The sequence below is a fragment of the Stegodyphus dumicola genome, chromosome X2 (genome assembly GCF_044657685.1).
Source record: "Stegodyphus dumicola isolate Sdum_Otavi_A_Nest chromosome X2, ASM4465768v1".
Lineage (NCBI taxonomy): Eukaryota > Metazoa > Arthropoda > Arachnida > Araneae > Eresidae > Stegodyphus > Stegodyphus dumicola.
Genome location: NC_140781.1, coordinates 12,592,663 through 12,618,305, shown reverse-complemented (window position 1 = coordinate 12,618,305; position 25,643 = coordinate 12,592,663). Strand labels below are relative to the sequence as shown.

General features: G+C 34.8%; 1 protein-coding gene across 3 annotated transcripts in view; it reads left to right on the top strand.

Moving 5' to 3' along the window:
• Positions 1-3,564: 3,564 nt before the first annotated feature.
• The window catches only part of LOC118184382 (homeobox protein DBX1-like), a 144,862-nt gene continuing 122,783 nt past the window's right edge, over positions 3,565-25,643 (top strand). Inside the window, exon 1 of one of the 3 annotated variants that reach the window (XM_085810017.1) lies at positions 3,565-3,978. In XM_085810017.1, the coding sequence (XP_085666143.1) occupies positions 3,681-3,978 (298 nt within the window). In that variant the 5' untranslated portion in view covers positions 3,565-3,680. The remainder of the gene's footprint in view (positions 3,979-25,643) is intronic. The other 2 variants (XM_035354051.2, XM_035354050.2) reach the window with 2 other exon arrangements.

Below are 25,643 nucleotides of genomic sequence, written 5' to 3'. Positions count from 1 at the left end.
GATTTTTATTTGAAATTTCATTTGATTTAAAACCAGCTTTGGATAAAGAAATTCGATGGTTTACCGTCTCCCTTCTTCTAGCATACCTTCGTGGTGTAACGGTTAGCACACTCAGCGTATTTTCGAGAGGTCCATGTTCGAGTCCCGGCGAAGGCATTGAAAATTTATCATGTACTCCTGCTTCAAAAATACCTAATGTCTCTACAGTGCCGCCCGAACTAAAAAGATGGTGATGATGATTCTTCACCACCAGGATTTGGCTACTGGGTCCCCTAATCTCCAGTCGCCCTTTAAAAAGGGCAGTAGATAAGGTAGTCTCCCTCTCATTCTAGAATACCTTCGTGGTGTAACGGTTAGCACTCTCGGCGCGTATTCGAAAGTTCCAGGTTCGAGTCCCGGGAAGGGAAGCGTTTATTTTTCACATCTCCTGCTTAAAAGAATACCTAATATATCTACATCTTCTTTATTGATTACTGAATTACGTAACCAAACCGTTAATAAATTTTCAGGAATGCACGATTCCACCGATGGGAAAAACATGGCAATAATACTTGTCAGTATTTACGACAATCGACTCTAAAGACCTCAAATGTGACTCCAATCTATCATATAGCTGCATGATGTTCATCTTTTTTTTCACGTTCATAGCATTTTTTACTACCAATGATAGTAGCTCCCCGACATAATATTAAAAAAATTAGCCCTTCGCGGCTAAACCTTGTTTTTATGTTATCGATGGCGTTCTCATAGTTATCAGCAGTTTGGGGATAGCTATCTACAATTTCTTCGGGCTGTACTGCCAACTGTCATACACAGATGAGATACTGAAATTTATCTTCATAACCAATTGACTCATCATGATAAATTCTACTGAACTGACTCCAAAACGTAAACCAGTCTTTCACCCGCTAAATTTAAACAATTCTATTTTACAAATTATTTAATTCTATTTTACAGTTTTAATTTTGTTTTTCACCTGTATTCGTCACCAACGGTTAACATATATTTGAAAGTTTATCAAGACATGCTTTAGTATGAATGCGAGCTACATCTATTTTTCTTCGATATTCTTCAATTTTCTCGTATTCACATCAGAATCTTCAGATTTTCCGTCTGTTAAAGCAATACAAATTTCTTCACGCAGTTCAGCCGAATCTGTAGGGATTCGCTGTAAAGAAGAAAATTTAATTTCAATTTCCTCACGTTTTAAATGCGCTTCAGTTAAAGATTCTATTAACTCATTGTAACGCTTCGTGAACGTTGCTCTAATAGGTATTCTTCTTTTAATAATATTTTCCATATTAATAAAATTTTAAATCAATTATTAGTATTAGTATTAACAAATTCACTGACCTTTATCTTTAAGCATCCCTTCCGTACATCACCACAGTGTTGAGAACAGATAGATTACTAATCTACTTTCTTCTCAGAATTTTATTACAGACTTATCCTTTAAAAACCAAATTGATTCTGAACGTAAACGGTGATGCCAGTCACATCGAGAAAATTATTTACTGTTGTTGCCAGATTTGCTTTGTGGCTACCAAAAGTAGAGTAATTACGCGACACCCCCTTTTACTTCTACCTGGCGTAAACTCGATCTAGAATTATTGATACTGATAGTTATGGTACTCAAAATCATGATTCTTCCTCCGAGGAGCTATGTGATTCTCGTTAAAATCACCAGGATCTGCTTACTGGTCACATCATCTGCAGACTTTCAGTAGATAATCTAGAATCGAGAATAAGGTCATTGCTAAATCTGTTGTTTTGGAAAGAACAGGACTTAATTTTAGCGGCAGACCACTGGAGCTTGAATCCAATATTTTTCAGACTGAATGAAATCGGATTTCCGGTCGGAATTGCAAATAAAATGAGCTGTAATTTATTACTGCACTGTTTGTTACTGAATTAGCTTGATTTATTAACTTTTTAACTATACATCTTATTTAGTTTTTGTTATTAATTAATTATATTTTTACATATTTATTTTTGTTCATCTTTCCTGATGACCTCCCACAAGTCTCTGGCACCTTTGAGTTACTTAAAAACTTTTTAAAATATACTCTTGTAATCTTTCAGGACGACTAAACGGGATTAAGTATTTGAAAAGGATAACGAGACTGAAAACTTGGTTCTAAGAGTAACAGTCCATGTCGATATTTTGATATCCTAAACTCCGTGTAGACTTTCTTGGCAGTTATAGATGGTTCAGCTTCTAGTGTTGGACATCGAATTTGGCTATTAGTCCTTTTTGGCTTTTATCAAGGTGCCTGAGATTATTTACGACTACTCACCAGAGACCGAACGATAAAGTCACTTAACACTTGCAGTTCGACCGACATAGGTTCGATTCCAGGCGAACGGACTGGCTGCATGGGCGTTTTCCTGGTTTTCCCCATGTGTAATGTAAATACGGACCAATTTCCCTTAGAAAATCTTCCTTGAAGGTATCCCTCCCCTTAGGCAGATAGCCTTCGTATACTTTGCCCTAATCAAATGAACCAAATCAATCTTTACAACTACTCTCATACACTTCTTTTCTCCAAATTCCATCCATGATTGCGTTATTGTTCTCAATGGCGGCTGTACGAGGTCTATACTGACTGACACCTGTAAAAAAGGGTACAAAGATTTTTTTTCCAGCCCTGAGGAAGGCGCAAATGTTTATTGGCTAGTTATTTTCTATTCTGATACATCTGACTCGGAATCGCAATAATTCACGTAACTGAGTTGTTTAATTGTACCTTGCAGTATGCACAGTTCTCTGGAAAGAAATCTTCTTCATCGATGTGTATGTGTATCACGTAATGTCGATCCATCAGTGAAATGCTGTATGTATACAACAAAAATACAGGAAAGAGACCTCTGTTTGTTCTTTTACTCAGCTTTGTCATCCACTTCAATAAAATCAAGGCTTTAATCGGAATATTAGGATCATAGAAATATGAAACACAATTTATATCCGATATAACCAATATTTTAATATTCAATACTCAAATGACATCAAAATTTTTATTGAAAGAATTTAATGAAAAGCACAAATAACAAATGCGGAAAGATGTATTTAATTTTATGCATTATATTATATATTTATTATTTATGCTTTACAAACGACTTTAAAATTTAACTAAAAGAAATGAGAATACGATAACGTTTCCTTGAAAAGAACTGTTTACAACATTTAGGTATAGCTTTCCTTAAATTATTAGCATTTTTATGATTATTAAATAATTCAAAATACGTCACTATGTGCGCTTGGCTTTCAGGAACGTGTCCAAGAAATACGCACTTTTCTTCACGAATTTATCGGAATTTTCCTTGTAAGAAATTTCCGTCCGAGCTTTGGGATTTGCGAGTGTCCCGCGTATATGATTTATTCATTCATTCGACCGCGCTCTTCTCTCCTCCTCCCCTCCCACGAGGTGTGCGCGCGTTCCTATTTTCCGAAGAGCATCCCCAAAAGATGCCGAAGATGAAGCGAGCGCCGATTCGTCGCCCACCAGCCAATGACAGACTGCGACGTTACGCATTCGTACAACTGAGTTAAGAAGCGACGAGGAGACTTAGCCATCAGTCCTTGCGCGTATTATAAAATCATTCATGCCTTGTATAATTCATCGTCGCATTTCCCGCTCCTTTAAGTGCTCGTAACTCCTTCAATCTCATCATTACAGCTGATGCCTGTAGAACTTACACCCTTACAACTGATGCAGAGCATGGAGCCGCTCTACTGTCGGCCTAGCGTGATCTCGCACGCGGCCAGCCTGCCTGTGTCCGGCGGCAGGCCCAGCAAAGACTTCTACGTCGACAACCTACTGAGCCCCCGGACTCTGGCAAAACCTGTGCCTTTGTCTCCGGCCTTTGTAAGGGAGGACGATAATAGCAAGAGAACGGATCTGAAATTTGGAGTGAACGCCATCCTGGCTTTGGATGAAAGGGATAAAATGAACCACTGCAGGGAATTACATACTTCAGGTAAACACATTTTTTTAAACATTTCAGCCGTACTCTTGAGAATTCTGACTTCCCGTGGATGCACGTGTTTTGAAAGTGATTTCGAATGGAGGATATTTTCATACGCTCCCATCAAAAAGGGGGGGGCCCAATATATTACATTGATGTCTATGAAAAAGGATGCATATATGTTATGCGCAAGGTAATCAATGATATTATTACACACAGTGTTATGACTATATATTTTGTGACCAAAGTTCTTGACCAGGCAGTATTCACAGTGCTATCAGGCGTTATGTGTAATGACTTATTAATCACTTGGCCTACATTATAAATATATAATTAATTATATTAGTAATTAGGTTTTAATTTAATTAACATGCCTTGTAAATGCCTCTAGTTCACATTTTGAGCAGAAAAATGTAAAATTTTAAATGTATATATATTTATAGATATATAATTCACGTTTCGGCAAATTTTATTGCTCTGAGAAATTTAGGAATTTATTAATTATAACTTAAGAAATAAATTAAAAAAAAGGGGTAAGAAGATAAAGGGACCGCGGGACGAGAATCTATTCTCTTTTAGAGCTTAACCTTCTCGCAATCTTTTCCGATTTTAAATATGCAAACTATTGACATAATTAAAAAATGAAAAGTTGCGGAAAATTACCGCGAGCAGAAAAGATGCAATTTCATTAACAAGCTGCAAAATTAAGAGACATTTTTTTTCCAGGATATATTTCGATTTGAAGTCAAGGTGAGGTATACGTCATCTAGAAGTGGTGAAGACGAGTAAAAAAAGTAGAGTTCAAAATAAAATAAAATTAGTATGTAAATCAGATGTTTTTTCGTGACAAGAGTTCCGCTTTTTCTTATTTTTGCTTTTCAGACTTTGCCTTCACACAGATTTTTCTTGTTACCATCAACCCTGTTAGCAAGGCTGCGAATCTTAAATTCATTGGAAGTAAAACTACAATAATTTAAATGATTTAATATGGCTTCTAATAATTTAAATGGTTTAAGTGGTTCAATCTGTTTTTAAGGATACTCTCATATCTTTTTATCGTATCGAAACAAAGCAAGCGTTATTGTTTTCTTATTTAGAAAAATTGTGATAAACGGTGCAGAAATAATATGTTTCTTTGAATCTCTCTAAAGTGTAGCAACTTTTAGTTTCTATTTTTATGCTGTGGTAATTAATAACAACATTTACTGCAAATTAGCTACTTAGGACGTAAGTGCCACCAAAACAACAGCAGAAAAATCTGACATTCAGTGGAGTCATTCACTAAATGACATAAAATGTATTCACTTTTCGGTTATTTTCATTTTAGAAGTAATCTGTGATTTACGACCATTCGGCTTTTGATTTTTAAACTGTGGAAAAGTGTTTGGGTGGTTGGTAGAAACTTTAAGTTTTGGATGCTGATTTTGTTCTTTTCTACACAATACGATACGTATTCACGTATAGAAACCATACAATCAAAACATGCCTCTTTTGAATAAATATGGATGCATTGTACTTTTTACCACCTATTATAAAGCCTTTATAGAAGAAAGACAAATTGGTGATTGGCTGCAACTCAGCTGATTGGCTGCAATATTTTGGGTCGCCGCTCCTTCGATTAAAGCATTTTTTTCTTAAGCCCCCATCCGTTCTTGTCCATATGACTATATATAACATTTTAATTAATATTTTACAATAGTCTTTAATTAATATATAATGCATTAATTAATTAATTCATTTCGCTAATATTCATAAATTTGGAAGTTTCGAAGGTTTAAATACAGAATCTCTTCAGTTGCGGAAGTGCAAAACACGAAAGGGAATTTATGAATATTACGCTGATTCGTTTTGTTTCAACTCCTAAAATAATGGTTATTTCGAGTGTTATTTTAACTAAAAAAAGTGACGTATTATTTAAATTTCCTTAAAATAAAAATTGCACGTGCATGCAATTATACACCAACAGTAATGCTAATACTAATGTAATAAATATTACTGCTTTTGCTATCATACGGTAATATTAGAGGAATGGATGAATTTGGAAAAACTTATCAATTTTATAAATAAGGTTTTTAAATAGAAGTCTTAAAACGCTAAGTTTAACACCCTGTAGGCGATATGTCCCTTTTTCGAAAATTGATAAAACTACACTAAAGTTTTTCCTTCTCAGTACGGCCCACCAGCAGCCAAGCGGTAAAGTCGCTGAACACTGGTAGTTCAGTCCGAGGTTTGAATCCCACGACCGGGCTGGCTGCATGGGTGTTTTCATTGGTTTCCCCATGTGTAACGTGTATACGAGCTAGTTTCCCTCAAAAAGTCCTCCACGAAAGCATCCCTCCCTAAAGGCAGATAACCCTGGAGTGTTTTGCCTAAATCTAATAAAACCAAACTCTCTCAGTACGAAATTGCGAGAGGTATCATTACGGGGAAAAGTTAGGTTTGGTTTATTTAAATACGGCAAAGCACACTAGGGCTATCTGCCTAAGGGGAGGGATGCCTTCGTGGAAGACTTTCTAAGGGAACTGACTCGTATACACGTTGCACATGAGGAAAACCTCGAAAACGCCCATGCCGCCAGCCCGTTCACGGGATTCGAACCTCTGACCGAACTACCTGTGTTCAGCGACTTTACCGCTCGGCCGCTGGTGGGCCAGGGAAAAGTTAGGAAAGTCATGTTGTCTACTGAATCCGTAGCCACCCAGACAGGAAAGTGGTCAGCAATGCTGGCTGCTAAAGGGCCCGGGTTTGAATCGCGGGGAAGGTATTGGATGTTTGTAAAAGTATCAAAATATGAGACTTCGGCAATTCAGCGTTTTCTTTAAATGCAGTGGTGTATCAGCTCTGTATGGTAACTGTAGGCCTTGCAGTTTTATTTTATTCGTTCAGGACAGTTCAGTTCAATAAAATAAGTTTAATTTAAAGAAAGTTTTGTATTAAGTGATTTTGCGCTATTGATGCGTACGGTAAGTCTTCTGTGTATATTTAAGGCAGATGAAGTGGGATATCTGATCGATTAAGTTACATCAGATAAGTTTTCGTGTTATAATATTTTCGGCTATTTTATAATTCGAAAGACTTAACTCGGGTTTCACTTGCATATTGAAAGAATACGTGAAGCCAGATGATTATTCCTATTTAAGTCTTTTTTTTCCGTCCTGTTTTGAGTACAAAATAAAAAAAAACACTATTTTATGTTTTATGAAATATAATTTAAATCTTGCTTTTATATTTTGTAGCAGTTCTATATTTGACCTTTCGTGTCAAATTTACTTTAGAGTATAATTAACGCATTAAAATTGTAATTAGCTCCAATGATTATTTTATTTTTTTAACAGAATATATGCATTTCAATTTTTCTGTTTAAAATGTACATAATCCTTATAGCAGATCAATACTTCGTGTCTAGCACTATATAATCTTATTTCTTATGACGATCATAATCTTTCGGAGTGTTTTAAATGTATTAAAATTTTAAACTCTAAGTACGCACAGTGGATATAAGTTTAAAAAAGGATTTAATTTTGTTTAAAGCGAATTAATACGACGAAATCTATCTGAAAAGTATACAACGACACCCTGATTCACAGATGTAATTCGTTCTCGATGGCCATTTATCTCCCGAAATTTTTATAAACCGACTTTACTTTTCATTACAGGAATTTATAATTTGAGAACATTTCATTACAGGGAATTTATGTAAAATGGATTAATCCGTTCCTATTCCATAGTTGATTGCTTAATATCTAAACTTTAAAACAGTGCCTTGCGCACAAGTTTGTATTACAAAATCAATAAAAATTGTTAAATATACAGCAAGAATGATAACTATAATATTAAACAAATAAATTAGTCGAAAACTTAATTTAATTTCACTGTACTTGTACGAAGGGAAGAGGATGACATATGTGAAAAGAAAGTGACGAGATATTATTGTTTGCATGAGTTTTCCTTTTCCATTAAATCATCAAGTAACTGTCTTCCTGGGGCATTTTCATTAATGTTTTTTTTTGTCTCTCAGTGCCACTCTACTCTTTTATATAGTGGTTCTTCTTAAATCCAATCAAAACACCTTAAAGCGTTGGGATCATTAAAGCCAGTAAAATTATTAATTTTTGTAATATAATTTAACTTGTTTTGTAGTAGCTTACTCTTTTGGAGTTGTTTCAGCCATACCTGGGCATTTTCAGCTGTATACGGCCGGAAATGTAGGAATTTGTTGGTATGGCATTCTAACATGTAGAGATAGAGGGTACCAGTTGAGCCGCATGTGCATGAACCTGTGTGGTGAAATCCGAAGCAAAACAGCCTGGAAAACGGCCATGGGCAGTCAGGAAACATGTCATTGCCCTGCATTCAGTGGTTAAGTTCCTTGAGGGCACCATGAGGAAAATAAATGTCCTGCTGCCTGTTAGCTCTTGTGTCCAGTTAGTTTGCCACAGGGATATAAGATCCTGTTCCAGTCTTGATTTAAGAAGTGACAAAGAAATTGACAGAGAGATGGCTGGGGCAAGTTGTCCGTTTGCCGTATCTCTTGCCATTTGGTCGCCCATGTGGGCGGTGTCCAGTGAAGCTTGGGACGTGTATTCTCTGGGAAATAGAATAGTAAGCATTCAATTTCCCTTACTAGTGGCGAGCGGCTCAGTCGGATTATTGCCTGTAGGCTTGAGGCACTGTCGGAAATTCTAACACTTTTTTTCCTGTTGCTTCCTGGAAAATTTCACAGCTTCTCTAATGGCTAACAGTTCAGCTTTAAATACTGAATTTGTGCTGTTAAGCTTTGCCTGCCACGTTTTCAAGAACAAATTAATGCTGTAGGCACAGAAGGCACTTCTAACACCCATTTAATTTTGGATTCGCCCGTATGGATTCGGATTGGGAAATGGTTTGTTGGAAAATTCACTATTTAGTTTTCTGTGTACAGATTGTTTGAACGTGGATCTAAATTGTACTTATGTTCTTCGTAATCTGTTGGGTGGTACATCGCATGTTTGGCGCAGTCGTGCTACCTTAACTTTGGTTTCCTGTTCTATTGTAATGGTGATTGGTGGAATACTTGCTATGACATTCAAAGCGCTTGTGGGGGCCATTCCATATGCCTTTGTGATTCTAAGGAGAAAAAGTCTTTGTACAGAAAGTAATTATGCATGTGTATTGAGGTTTTAACCCCAAGCTGAAATGCCATGTAGTAGAATTTTTTCTGTTACTATATGGTACTATAGTTTTTGTAATTTTGATGACATCCCGAAGTAAGCAGCCGTGAATTTTTGATAGCTGCACAGGATTAGGAGTTTGTCTCCGATTTATTTCACGTGTTCATGCCAGGAGAGTCTGTTATCTATTATCACGCCCAGATAAGGGGTATTATTTACCATTTTGATTTTCTCATTAGGTATCCGTATTAATGGGTATCTGGGATTTCTGAGCGAAGCTCCAGGTTTTGGGATGTAAAGTGCTTTGTATTTTTGTGTCGATATTTTCATTTGAAATTTATCCTCCCGTTCTTTGAACAATATAAGTGAATTGTTTGAGGTTTCCTCTATTTCCCTGCGACTTGTGTTCTACGTGATTAACAAGAAATCCTCGGCATAGGTCTGGGCATGCTTGTAGGAGGCATTTCCATACATTTTAAGCGCTTCATTGGCGGTTAGGTTCCAAATGACTGGTCCCAAACAAGACCCTTGTGGGCATCCTCTAGTGATCTTGTGCGTTTGGATGCCAGTGTTGGAGGTGTGCCGAAGCGATCTGTTACTTAGGTAATCTCTTACTAACCTCCCAACATATTGAATCGATTGAGTGGGGACTTAGCTGCTACCTGTACTTTCTTAGTTCTCTTGGCGGTGACCTATGTGAAAGGGGCCTCTTCCTCAGTTGTTTCTCCGTAGAAAGCTGCAGCGCTGACTTTCTGCGGCCTTGTTTAGTTACTTGAAGAGTTGGGGTTTCGAGGTGTTCTGGTAATTGCAGACGCTCTTCCAGCACTGCCAGGCGTTGTTCTTCTTAAGTTAGTGACGTACAGCTAGTTCTCTAGCTAATGAATGTTTTCTGACTGTATTTACGAAGTTCTTCAGCTCTCAGAGTTCAGCTTTCTTCTTTCGTTACTCTCGACCAGAAAAGCTAATATCTGGTCGCAGCTGTCATTGATTATGTTCGAGTTGTGCCGCAGTGAATCTTGGTCAAAAGAATTTGAAGTCGAAATGGTTGCTGAGCTCGGGGAGTTGTCTGATGCTACTGGGATTACTGAGTTTGCTGGGGATGTCGACATGATTGCATTTAGGAAATGCAGTGTCAAGATACTGCTTAATTACTTCAGTGTTGCTCTAGTAATTATTTGTGACCGAGTTGTATCGTATAAATGTTCAAGACAGAAATGTACTGTCTCCTTTAAGAATTTACTGAAAGTCCTAATAAAGCACTGTATTTAAAGCAGGAATTCATCAGTCTGTGCTACACCAACCTTAAAACCAACGCCGAATAAAACTAGTGCTTTTAAACACAGTGTAGCAAAGCATTTGACAGTTAGGAGATATAATTTACAATACAGTCAATGATCTGATAGAAAAATCTTCTCAAATAAAAGGTCTTGCAATGTTGAGTTCTGTTGATAGTTAAAGCAGAAAATTATTTAAACAAAATACAATACCAGCAGTAAAATTGGGGCAGATAGTACTTCAAATTAAGTAATGCTTGTCTGCAGTAACATAAATGTTAGATATTCAAAAAATGTTTGCTATTTGAAAGTCGTAAAAAGAAAAAAAAATATTAATACAAATGCAACACAAGAAAAAACGCTGAAATGAATTAATGGCTGTATAGGAAATACTAAACTGTCTTATGCTGCGGAAGCAGTATTGGAAATAACAAACATTAATACATAAGCAATACAATGAATATTATAAGGAGAATATATGGTAGCAAAACAGTCTATCATCAAATACAAGGGTTTATACTAATGAGTTCTGTTGAAAGCAAAGCTGAAGCGTATTTAAAAAAATACAATATCAGCGGCAATTCTAATTTTGAATTAGGTGCAGTTAATTTTTCAACTTAAGTATTGCTTGCAAGCAGTAATGAAAATAACAAATTAACAGTACACATGCAAAGCAATAAATACCGATTAATAGATTTAATTAATGTCTATGAGCAAAATATTAAAAAGTCCTACTCTGCGCATGCAATAATGAAAATAACTAACATAAATAAACATGCAGTACAATTAATACCGCAAAAAGGGTATAGTTATGTCTGTATGAGAAAACTACATGGTACTACCGAAGGGATGCTAGGCTATTTCTTGAAGTCATCTAAAAAAAGATGCTATTTGACAGGCACCGAGACGTTTCACAGATGCTTGCAATTTTCACAGGAATAATCCATGAATTTTTTCTTAATAGCTCTTATAGATGCAGCAGGATTCCTCTCAGTACCGTTGCTTGTGGCTTGCTCAGAAGTATTCCAAGGAAGAAAGAAAAAAAATCCACTTGAAACTGGCTTGAAAACACGCGAAATCACTGAAACATACAGGAACTCACTTGAAGAACACACAAAAACTCTGTGTCAATCCTTTCCTAAAGGATATTCTGCTATACATTGAAGTAGTCCAAAGATTGCGGACAAAATATCACTAAAACACTGTGTACATTCGACATTAGGTTAGCAAACACATAATTGCAATATCCGCATTGACAGTTTTTACCAGAAGATGCTTTTAAAATTGCTGAATTCGAAGCTACATATTTTGAAACAAAGTTAATGTATTAATCTGCCATTAAAGCAACTACAGCTAGAAAAGTTTCGATTTCAAATCCCACTATAGTTGCGGCAAGTCCTGAGTTAGCTTTAAACTTCCTTGTTTAAACATTCGAGTTTCAATGGTAAATATGAAGGCAGACAGGCTGTCTCTCGAGGTACACCCAGGTTTTAAAGGAATAAGGCTACCACATCCCATTCAACACTACGAAAAGAGAGATTTTCCAATAACCATGCCAACAAAGAATTTATACAAAAAATTATATTTTTTCTTCCCTAAAATTCAATTCGTTCAGCTTTAACGTCACGCATAGGCAAACAACATAGAGTAACGAATAAAAAAATCATCCCACTGTGAATGTGGGTGGAGAAAAGATAAAACATCTCGCAAATCCTTAGAAAGTGGTGCTTAGAACAGTGTCGAAACTTGATTTTCAAATAATCCTAGCCATTTGTAATCAAAATATGCTTAAATGCAAACAATTCCTCGCTTAATAAACTTAAATAAAAAGTTTCAAGTTCACCAGAAGGGCGAAAATTTTATGCACACTATGCACAAATTTCAAATTGATAAATTATTTATTTGTATTATAATTTCGAGTAACACTCAAAAATTACTTAAGTCACCTGTCTCTTTCAAATGAAAATACTAGTGGCTGAGGCCTAATAAGCCGTGCATTTGTCTTTAAAATAAAGGGGAGTACTGAGAATAAATTTAAAGAACCAAATTAATTAATAGAAGTTAAAAACTTTAATTTACAATAAATAACTGAGCAAATACGCTCTTGAAATTAAGTAAACAAGCTCTTAATTAAGTAAATAGTTACTGTTGAGTAATGTGTAGATTAAATTTGGAATAAAAGTTTAAGTAATTAAATAAATTCAACTGACTACCCAGCAACTTTGCTTGAGACTCCCTTTCACTAAAAATTTGCGATTTTTTGCCGTCTACATTTTTAAAACGTTTCTAAAATGAGATACATCACTGTCAGTGGAAATACGTTTGCTGTAATTTGCTGCTGTTTTATCAGCTCTATACGTTACATGAAACTTTGCAGCTTCCCTATTTTGCACAAATTTCGTCCCTCAAAGAGCTAGAATCATCTTCCCTTCTTTCTTTCGAAGACATTTTCTGCAGAATCGCCTTTTGTTGCCGTATCTGAACTTATTCCGGTTCTTTCTTGTTGAACTCATTCCGGTTCTTTCTTGTTGAACTCATTTTTATGATCCTTTGGTAAATTGTGCAGTCGTTCATCATTAGGTTCCAGGCCGATGCTTTTGCGTAGAGACTCTTTATCTTAAATCACAGAATTTTTCTCAATGTCAAAAACCTTTGAAATCTTTACCTGCAACTGAATCTGGCCATAAGTTACTTCATGCCGAATTCATAGTCCTTGCTGCCAGGCTTTGTAATGGGAGCTACGCAATGGAAAATATTACAAAGTTAGCTTGAGTTCTTAAGGATTATATTATCAGATCACGGTAGTAGTGCCAGTAGTCATAACACTGGAGTGTAAAGTAAAGAATTAATTTATACCTTTAAAACGCAATAAAATATAAATATTTTATAATAAACATAAACGACCAAATAAGCATAAACGTAAACCGCCACGGGCCTTAACACGTCAGAAATATAACGGCGGCTATCTACATTGCCGGCTAAGCGAACAAGAGGATGCCAGGATGCCATGTGTTGGTGAAAAGAGAATGGGGTGTCACTGCTGTGTCCAGTGTCGTACAACTGTACGCGCTACTGTTTCTGCTGCAGCGTCAAGGGAAGCCACAATTACTGTCGCCATGCTGAGAGTCCGGAGTACTGCATACATCATAACACTGTTTCTAAATTGTCTTTATGTTATTCTTAAATTCTCAGGGAATTTAATTTGACTCTAAATATTTTTGTGCATTCCCGAGTTTTTCAAATAAATGCCGCAGATCTGCTAAACCAACGCTGGCTGGGTGTCGCAGCTATTAGATTTTTCCATTTGAGTATTCCAGCTGAAATCTTTTTTGGCGGAAGAGCTGTTTATCTCGTGGTTTCTTGTCTTGTCCGTGATGACAGTGAAACGACAATATAGTGGTTAGCCGGTGTACTGTGGTGTTGTACCAACTGACCCCGGCTCGAATCCCAAAGAAGGCATGGCTATCTGGAACTGCCTAATGTTTCTGCGGCAAGGAACACCTAAAATGCACTGGGAGGTTCTTTGGATCGGTTCGTGGCAGGGGAAGAGGTGTTGGAGACCCTCGAATACCCCTGCGATCTTCTGCGTAAAACAGGAGCTAAACAATTACTAAACAATTAGCTTAACAATTAGCAAATCCATGAGATACCTAACATACCGTTTGGAATGCACATTTACCGTCCTTGCTTTAACGCGGAGCTGTCCATGCGGGCACTTGTCGTCCACTACACGAGCCAAGTTTCTAATTCAGGATACGGGACGTCGTTGCAGGATCCCACAGTACTCAGGCTACATGTCGGACCTCTTAGACATCAGAGACCTGGGGCAGCTAAGATCCTGCAGGGTTTTCGGTATGACCTGTCTGGTCCCATCTAATCAATTTTGCCTGACAGTCATGATATCTCGACCAGCACGAGCAGCAATGTCGCAGAACGATCAACTATTGTGCAGATAGGCCACGATTCTTCCGCTGTTGAATTACATCACATGCTGGTAGGAGCTTGACCTTCTTAGTTGATACATAGCACGATCTTTACTTCAAGCAACCAAAGTTCAAATGCGGTTTCCAAATAAGAAATTTCTTTGTGATATCTTGGTTTTCCTCATGTGTAACGTGTATACGAGCCAGTTTCCCTCAGAAAGTCCTCCACGAAGGCATCCCTTCCCTTAGGCAGATAGCCCTCGTGTGCTTTGCCATTATTAAATACACCACCTCTGTGATATCTTTCCATTTATGCAAAAATGCTTACTCATACCTGCTTTGTGCGCATGCGCTAGAAAACGAAACAGTTGCATATCACACGATGTAGTATCTTTCATGCAAATTTGAAGTTGTTGCATGCGACATTCATGGGGCAGCAAGTTTAAATACACTGCAGGTCATTAAAATTAGTTAGGTAGCTAATTATGAAAAAGCATTGGAGTTCTATCTGCCTTAGCTTTGGTTTATTTGATTACGGCAAACTCATTAATCAAATATGGAGTAGAAAGAAGTTTACTAATATATTATAAGGATGACTAATTTTTGACGGTAAGTGCATTTTAATTACATATCGAAAACACGTTGGTGTTTTCTTTTACAAAAGTACATTAGCTGCGATTCTCAGTCTTATATTTTTGATTCTAGATACACATAACTAATTTAACGATGTATTCTAATAGCAAGAAGCTGATCTCAATCGAAACCTTCTAAACTTCATATTAGGAGATTTCAGAAACATCGGAATAATTAAGTAATTTTCTTTTAGAAGGAGCTAAGTGATTAGTTTTGGTTGCTTTCCTTTTGGGGGAGGGTGCGAACACACTGATCGTCAGAATTGAACTGCTGTCAGTGAACGCGGAATAAGATGTGTAGAGTCGTTAGATTTATCCTAGCAGTCACGTACGAAATCAACCCGGGATATAAACTCTGGTTCGACAAGCCGGACGTGCTTTTCAATTACACATGAAAACACGCGGTACTAAGGAAGAAAAAAACCTTACAAATTTTTATTTAATTTCCAAATTATAACATATTATTTCAATTATTATTCTGGAATTTGAAGTGTTAGGTTACAATTATTTACTACTTTTAATTTGTTCATCATCTACAGATTTTATTCCTTAGCTCTGTTTTACGATTTACGTTTCGCGATATTTTACTCTGAATAGAAATAACTTCTGTGAAACGTAATTTTACAATAACAGCATTTAGCTAAGAAATCGATTTTTCTTTGTAAGTGTAGTAGTATTTGTAGTAGATACTAGTAGATCGCTGCATTCGTCCTTTGCATAATTTCTTTCGTAAAGCATTAAAACACTAATAAATAAATGGAAATAAAATAAAGTAACTGATAAAATGAAAATAATCTCTTTGTGTTTTAGCAGCTGTTTGTATTCCAATGATTTGTGGTTTATTTAAGGTGTTAGTAGAGTACTGTATAACAACTGTTGATTAAAAAGAATTAATTTTTGGGAAGCAGAATTCTACCTAAAAATAAGTAATACATTCATTATATAGAGATAAAAACTAAATTAAACTTTAAGTGTAAATATTAAATACAAATTGAAGTTGTATGAAAATTCAACTTGTATGAAAACATTAACTACAAAATCACATTGCGCGCTAATTTTAAATATAAATTCAACGGTGCGTGCAAATATAAATTCTGGATATAGAATTCCAAAATATTTTTCAGTTGTTTTCGTTGGGAAAGACTTGCTGCAATTTTCTCTTTCCCTTTCTACTTTGCCAAAATTTATCGTTTTGAAGCGAAATAGATTAATTATAAACTTCTCAATCACCGAAAAAGTTTTTTATTTATTTTTTTCACTTTTAAGAAAAAGAAAAACCCACTTCTTTTGTTAATTTAATTAAATAAAATTTGGGTTACGAAACAAACTGAGATTTATTTAATATCATTCATTAGACACTTCATGTTATAAGAAATTTTTTTGTAAATTGCTGTTTTTTTTCATGTTTCCTGCTCCGAATAAAGCTATTGACTCTACAGTGTAACTATAAATATATATGACTGTGTTACCCAAAAATGCCAACTGTTAAGGGTATCAAAATACTTTTGGTAATACGTGTTTTGAATGCTAGAAGATTTAGGAAAGAAAAATGAAAACAGTTGAATTTCAGGTGCTTTCGATTTTGGCTTAAAGGAAATATCGAAAGAATCGAAAGAATGATCATACGTTGGGAGAGCTGTAGTATTACATGAGATACAGAGCATATCGAAACTGGTATGTAATGACAATTTTGTGGGGGTTTGAAAGAAAGGAAAAATTAAGGATTTATATTAGTATGGTTGACATTCCCTTGTCAAATCTCAATACGTACAACTTTTCACTGGTGCCCAGAATTATAGGATAATTTGTGAATTGGCGTTGGACACAAAATTACGAATTAAAAATTTTGTGAAGTTAGCGTATGAGCTAGTCTAAAACTTCGGAAGCAGAAAATATGTATTGCTTTTTTATTAGTTCGCAACATAAGTAGTTTTCAAAGCAGAAATAAAGAGATTAGAGTGTGGCTCTCCTGAATTTCTTCATATATAATGCAAATAAAAATCATTTCATCGAAAAATATATCATTAATGTCGTGTTTTCATGATAAAGATTACTTTTCTAAGATTGTCATGGATTAAACTTATCTGCAGTTTACTTCTGCTCTTATTATCCAGATTAAGTATCAGAATATTTTCCAATACTTGAAAATATCGAAATGCAAATGCAGTTGCTTTTAATCTTGCTAATGCAATTTGGAAGCCGAAAAGCGTAAATAATAACCTATTTAACATTTTCGGAAGGTAACAAAGCACCGTATGTATGCAAAAGATGAATGCATAAACCCTGGTTATAAGTTGAGAGTCGAGTGAGCAGATCGCCGACAAATTCTGGATGTCTGTAGTTTGTGTATATGTGACGGTGAAACACCGAAATCTGGAGAATGTCGACTTTCACCGGTGAATGTCAACATTCACATAGTCTCTTGGTGTATGTCCTAAATATTTTCCAAATACTCTTATTTCTGACTTACACCGGTCAATGTCAACATTCACCATGTACTAATGGTGAATGTTGAACATATAACAATATTATATTTTCATCTCCGTAATTCAGTCGCGAATAAATGCACTTGAAACTTGAAATAAGAACTTAAGAATATGAGAACCTAAAACACACAATACATTCCAAATGAGAAAGGAAAATAATAGAAGTTAAAAACTTACTTAATTATACAGTACGTTCTAAATGAGAAAATAAAATAACAGTAATAAAAAACTTACTAAATTATGTGACTCAAATCTTATTTATTGCAACAACTTAAACTATTATGGCACTTTATGGCCTCTCTTTTCGACTTTCACAAGAGCATATCTGTGATTGTCGACATACACCGGTGAGGGTCCGAATATACAAGAATGTAGTGAAATATTCAGTCTTTCACCGACGTATTTGGTGAATGTTGATATTCTCCGGTGAAAGTCGACATTCTCCAGTTTCGGTCTTTCACCGTAACATATACATTTCATACTGCGTATCTTTGAGGTGTAATTGGACAGCACAACCGGCTAGAAATCAGACGTTCAGGAGTTCTAATTCCAGGGAAGGCAATAAACATTTTACAGGTTTCTTACTTCGACAAACATACTAGACTCGAAAATACAAGTGATGCTGGAACTAAAATGTGGACGATGATTCGTTACCACTAGGATTTGGCGATTGTGTCCCTGCCTTCCGAATCGCCCTTTAAGTGATGGTGAATGTAAGGTATTTTCACCCTCCTTACCGCATGCCTTTGTGGTGTAACTGGAAGCACATTCGGCTAATAATCAGGAGGTCTGGAGTTCGAATCCCGGGGATATACTTTAACATTCTGCTTATTATATTACTGGCAAAGTATGAAACGCCGGCACTGTATATAATGCGGATGGTTTTAGGCAAAGTATGAGATACGAGAATTATTACATATTTTCCCTAGGCACTGTACACACTACCTAGACATCCTATAGAATGCAAATATAGAATGCAAATTCTACTGCAAATATAGAATGAAAATGCTATTTAGGGAAAGTATGAAAAAGGTCCTGATAGGGCTATTATACAAATTCCTCAAAAATACAAATGTTGTTCTGAAAAAATAATGAGAGCGCCATTAAAAGTGAAATGAAAATAAAAAATTGAAATTAAAAGAAAAAATTAAAGTTATACAAAACAAAATTTATGCCGTTCTTATTAAGGGAAACATAATTTTCATATGAAAAACATGAAACTAAAATTAACCTTTTTGTTGCAACATGGGAGGCTTAAATGTCATCTTGAATTACATTTCACCCAAATACATTTCATATTTTCATACATTCATTACAACTGCCAATATATTCCGCGAATCACGTCGCCCTTTGTCTACATCAGGAATAGGAACTTGCAACAGTAGTTCCCAAAGAAGCAGTGGGAAATTTTTTTGCGAATTCATTTTACCTTTAATAACATTTTCAGTTTTGAAACAAAAGGTGCACAAAATATCCATTTCATCATCTTTACTAGCTTAGCTACAGAAGTTATGAATTTTTTTACCGCACTTTTTGCATGGAAGTTTATCACTCGTTTCCTTTAAACATACACAACGGTATCAGAAACTGAAATCTCTTCGATAAACATGTCTTGGTTTTGTCCGCTATCGACTATAATCTGATCCATGTTTTTTGAGGCAGGCTCTTTTTCTTGCATAATCTGATTATTTTCACCTTTTTTCATTGTTTGCAGACTTTCTATTACTATGTCTAGCTGCTTTTCTGTGTTTATATACGAATCGGAGATGTATTTTATACTGTGCCGGTTTCTAATTTGGCATTCTATAGAATGCTGAGGAAATGTGTGAAACATGAATCGTTTCATACATTTCTGGCAAATTTTAGGCATTATACAGAATGCCGGATTTCAAACTTTGCCGGTAACATATACAATGTATCTAATTTGTAGAATGATGCAAGACATGCAATTAATTTGCGGGTGGGGTTAAAATTAGTATCTCTTTAGAAATAAATGAAATTACAACCGAAAGTGCTTTCTATCATTATTTTAGAAATAATTCTACTGCAAATGATAGAGGCTGTTTTGCGAAATTTCCAATTTGGACAATCAGTGTAACTTATCAAACCTTTGGCGGTTCCAGTGTCGAAAAAAACTTTAACGAGGCGAAAGAAAAATTACATGTTATAAACTTGAATAAAAATGCTTCTGCATTATGGTAATTAATAATTAATCACTCTGAATTCATTGCTTCTCTGTCATGGTTTGACTCCATAGCCTGTTAAGGTTTTTTATTCTCGTCTTTAACGTCTGACATTTGCCATTTATCTAATCTTACAAAAAGGATGAACGCATTTGCACGTTTTTGACGCATTACACTCTCACCAGAGTATCTTCTCTTATTTTGGCGAGTTCGAAATTTTGAAACTGTTTCTTATTATTTGCTCATATTCTTTAGATCCTGAAATTATTCATAACGACTTTTAGTATAATGAATTCTAATACAGTACTTAAAAAAATTAGACTACAATAATTATTGGATCTATCTGTTAATAACAATAACGATAACGATATGATTTATTATATAGGCCTATACGTTAGATATGAAAAGCTAATAAAACTTAGTTTCCCACTTTAGCAACAAGTTTTTTGTAGCTGTATGTTAATGTGTGATCATTAAAACAAGCCTGCGATGAAACTAAAAATTACTCAATAATGGTAACAGTAAATAACTTTTATTCTTCCTGAATTTAGCGACAGAATGACTTCAATAATCATTTTCTTTAAAATAACTACGAATTGTTAAATGAGTCATTTTATTCAAGTAAAGGACTATCGGTTAATGTTCAAAATTAAGCTGGGTAAAAATTGCACTGTTCATTTTTATATTAGACTGTAATTTATAATTTATTTGATTGTTTATTACAAAGCGTTTTTCATGTACATGTCGATAACAACACAGATAATCCTTTAATCCAAGTACATGTTCAGTTGCTATTCTTGCACTACAAGGTCAATATTTCTCGTCTTAATAATTTAATAAATTGTGACTTGTAATCTGTTATAAACTCTGACTTGTAAAATTTTTCTAGGGCTTTTTGAAATTAAACTTGTTGATTTGTAAAAGAATTTGACTTTTAGTTATTGGAACAGTTAAGCTCTCATTCTGTTTTTCCCCCCTTCCATAACGTAGATACTTGTTAGTAGTTAGACATTAATGTAGACCATTATCACAAACATTTTTACATTTTTACAACATAATCCGAATTAATCGTGATTCATTTGTTCAGACAATGTATCTATTAGTCATTAAAAATTGCGTTTTCCGTACAGTAAACTAAATGCTTCTGAAATCTGAAGGCATCATTTCGGCCCTCATCGCTTTTCTAAGTTATGCTGTGTAGCAAAAGAAAAAATATAAAATAGTACTACAGCAGGAGGATTGGTTAGTTTGATCGTAAGATTTACGAATACCAGATCGAGTAATCAAAGTCTTCCTAAAATGCCTCGAAGACATCATCTCGACCTTCTTAAGTATACTGTTAGGGAAATTAACTGGTTCCCGATCAGAGGTATATGCAGGAATGGATCGGATTATCTCAATAATGATAGTAAGGAGAAATGAATCCATTAAAATAAATAAATAAATAAATAAAATTAAACGAACCCCCGCTAATAATTAATTTTTCTAAAAAAAGGAATTATAACTTTAAAGACCTGGTCAAACGGACTCTTCTACTCCTTATCCACTTCATTCTAATCAAAATTCTAGATAAAGAATCTTATTTAAATCGAACTTGTAAAGAATTATAGCACGTCCATCTAAAAAATGGAATATCCGTGGTTCAAATTCAGGCAAGGGCATATTTGAGATTTCACACTGCCTGTTACGAAAAACTTAATGTTTCTAAAGTGGCTCCCAAACTAAAATGTGGTGGACGATAACTCGTCATCACCTGAATTTGGTCAACTGGGTCTTGTGCCACTCCGCAATCGCCTTTTCAGTGAGGGACAATATAAGGATTTATCTCATTTTTCCGTACGTGCTCTCGTGATATTAGTGGTACTTAGAAAGTTAGAAGTTGAAAGATTTGCAGTTCAAATCTCGACGAAGGCATAGTTAATCTTTTACGTTTCCTGCTTCGGAAACCTAATGTTTTTACAAACATACGTGAGTGAAACGCGGACCGCGTGTTTTCCTATTCTCCCGACAGATGAAGCTGCTCGTCAAAAATGCAGCAAACTGATTACTTATCGGCTAGATAAGAGTTTACTCGACTAAATATTCTACTAAAATTTCTAGAATTTCTTACTGACTTTTCCTGGTACTCACTTTTATCCAGCTAGCGCTTAGATGCTGAGAATATTGGAGAATACGTTTACTTTCGAGTTAAAGAATTACTAAGAAGTTAAACTTGCTAAACATATAACATAAACGAGTATATAGTATGTTTATATGTATATGTAAAAATATGTTTTGCTCGGATTTGAACCTTTTTGATCAGCCTAATGACTTTTTATATCTGAGTCTTGGTTCTAAATATTTATATTATTACTACAGTTAAAAGATTAAATGAGGCTGTGTTAATTTTTATACTTTTAAATTAAATGCTTTAAAGTGTATTTTCTGAACAGCTGAGAGGTACTTGTATTTCATTGACCTTTTTCAATAGTTACTCCTGCGTTATTAAACAGTGCGCGTAACGCTTTCCTCGTTCCTTATAGCACTTCGTTGCCAGGATGTGAGGTTTATCTATTTATCTATTTATTTGAACTAATAATTAATTTTAAGTTTTATTACTCCTATCACTCTTTTCACCCACGCTTCATGTCAGAATGGAAATGAGATAGCAAGCGTTTATTCAGATAAATGTAGAAAGAAATGCTATTTAAGCAAGAGTTTCGGAAGTCAGTGTTAGAGCGTATCTGCCTATTCCAAGCCACGTTGTGTCGTGATTATTAGCGATTTGATTCTGTGGCGTTGAGTGCTTCTATCCAGTTAGCTTGTATCGCCGTTTTTTCTACAAACCAGAGCCTTTCCCGCACGCTAAATTATTCTGTGGGCTCTTAGGCTAATCTACCACATTTGAATTTGTACAACGTTACGTATTTCTCTTAAGCCAGAAGCGCTTGGCTTGTGTAAACCAAAGTTGGGTAATCGTTAATTTTAGGTTCGAATAAAAGGGTCTTATACACCCTTCTTCTGACTTTTCTTTTGTTTCACAAAGCTAGAAGATAATTTTTCAATAGTCTTTTTATGTTTATATGATAAGTCTATGGTGTATGCTCCCTAAGAAAACTAGACTTTATAAAGTCATTAATGATGTTTAGAGCAATACCGAGAATAAATTTATTAAAATTTACAAATGATTTCTGCATCAAAATATTCAGTTTCCCTTAAAAATATGGAGATGTTTGCATAAATTGCTAGCTTTGAATGGGTAATCTCTGTGTGTGTGTGTGTTCTGAAAGCAATCTTGTGCGGTTTTTAAGAGTACAGTACACTCTCGATTTACTAAGACAGGATTAGCTGGAAGGCGGATATGATGAGTCCTTTAAAAAGATACAGTTAGATTGTGAGTCAAGGGGGCAAGAAATTAGAATTTCTTAAGCGATTCTGAAGCAAAATTTCAAGAAAATTCATTTCCGCTTTGAATTTTTGATTTGTTTTTTAAATTTCAAACAGCTCTTTTTCTTGCTTTATCAGAAGGGCAATGCAAAGAACTATCAATTAACAAAAGCTTATTCTGTTTAATTCACTATTCTGCTGCAGTGTATTAGTAATGCCAAACTTTTAATGTTTTCTTCAGTTTATGCAGTTGTGAAGGCAAAGAAAATTCTGAAGTAACATTGAGAGTCGTTATTTGATTTCACATAAAATTTTCCGTTGAATACTGGAAGCAATTTTAGGTCTACAGAGTTAAATTCGGAAGGAAAAGACTCAGTCTTATTATCCTAAAGCCGAAAAGGCCATAATCTGTAATATCGACTTTTTAGTTCGTTGTGCTTGTTAATAGCAATAAGTTTTCTAAAACTTTTCTTTAATAGTTTAAAATGAAAAGTCTATTATTTTTAAAAGGTTGTGTAGCCAGAATTAGCATTATGAATGCTTTTTTTTTAAATTTCTCTCTCATTTCCTTCTTTTTCTTTATGGCCGAAGGCAATTCGTCAGCAACGGCCAGACTCATCCTCTTTCTGCAGCATGACCAACAATAACATTTTCGAGGGGACGACCAATATTCCCCCTTTAAGAAGAGGAGAACAAGCGCAAATAACCAAGCCTAAGGTAGGATTCGCACCCGCAACTTTGGATTAGGAGAGCAGCCAGCCACACTTCGTTAACCGCTAGACCATTTAGACTTGAAAAGACTACTATTCACGCCACCAAACTTGAAAATGTGTAGCATTATTTTCCATGTTAGTGGAACTGCGCATGCCTAGCGCCATGTTGTATGGTTGTTTATGGTGCTCTCCGGAAAAACGTTATTATTCGGTAACTATACCATATGTGTTTCTAGAAGAACTTTAATTTGATGATTTTACCGTTCCGGTTTTGATACTGAAGTCTGCTTTTCATCTACAAGACGGTTTATTGGAGATTCGAGGACCTTTAATATCTGTGTCATTGGCCGGCCTCATTTGCATATTGATGTGAGTTCGTTCTGATTTTTAATTCGTATATGCTATGTAAATAACTTTTGACTTTTGATTTATGCTTTGTACATGTTTGTTTGTATTTATGCCAAAAAGCATGGTTCTAACTCAATTAGCTTCTTTAAATTCTGAGTACATGTTAAGCCTAACGAGGCCGACAGTTGTTTATGTTTGAACGTTTTAAAGTAAGAGTGATATATGTTATTTGATGCGCCATCTCACCAAGTCTTTCTGCCCGATGAGTCCAAAGTTCAGAAAAATTGGTGTATTAAAATCTTCGTCTTTCTGCCCGTTGTACAAAATCGTCCATTTTATAGATAAAATTGCGCAGTTCATTTTAAAGATTATTTTACACTATTCTAAAGAATTTTAGCAGGTTTTTACTATTTGTCTGCTTTTAATGAATTTTTGAATATATTAAAATTTTTAGATTAAGAAGAAGCGTTTTATTTGGATTTTATAAATATTTATATATTATTTTGAAGCCTGTGGAATTTTTTATTCTGTATTTTATGTGTTAAATTTAAACTATTGTCCCAGTGCCGGCCATAGTAATGTCTCAATTAAAGACATCGCTTGTTGATAATGTTATTGATTATAGACGAGATGAAACAGGGATATATATATATTCTCTGTAATATGGGACATGAATAAGATTGTGGAAATATTAAGAGAAAAGCGAGTGCCAAAATGTAACTGAAAATTTGAATAATATAGGTTATATATAGCTGATTAGATTACAAATAAGAATTTAGAACAATCTGGTATGGTCAATGAAAGATCTTTAGAAGAGAAACTGGATTTTATAGCAAAAGAAGTATCTGAAATTCATTAGAAAATAGAAATTGAGGGAAATGGTGATGGGAAGGTGTGACAGGAAATTAAATCAAAAAGGAATAGTAAGATGAAGATCAATGAGCTGGATCTTCGAAGGACGAAGGAAAACGAAATAATTTTGAGCCATTGAAATCAATACTAATTAAAAAATTAAATAGTTAAATATTACCATATTAAATAATAATTATTAATTAAATATTAATTGTTATTATTTTGTTGTCAGTTAATTAATAATTATTTTCCAATTAATTAATAATCAATTAATTAATTAACATTCTTTAAAATAACTAAATAATAAAATGATTGAAATTTAATAAGCGATATTTTATATAATTTTATTACTAAAAATAAAATTTACGAGATCAGATTTCTACTGAAATTGTTGTTCAGTTATATAGAAGAAGTGTCAGAGCCTTCTTATGTAGGGCTCCGTTGCCCTCCGTCTAGAATTATGATTTATCCCAAAAACTAAGAAGTATCGGAGCTAGGCCCAATTTAAGCTTTGGGAAAACTTGTAATATTCTCAGAGATAAATTATTGAATGATTGGAATCAGCGGTAGGAAATGTCTGAAAAAAGAAAGTCCCGTTTAAGTTTCCTAAAGATAAATAAAAGTTTGAAAATTTCTCATGATATTGATATTAACCAAATCTTTACAGGACATGGTAGGTTTCCTGCTTATCTGAGTAGGTTCCGCCTTCAGAGTAATGATCAATGTAGGGAATGCAATTTATTTGACGAT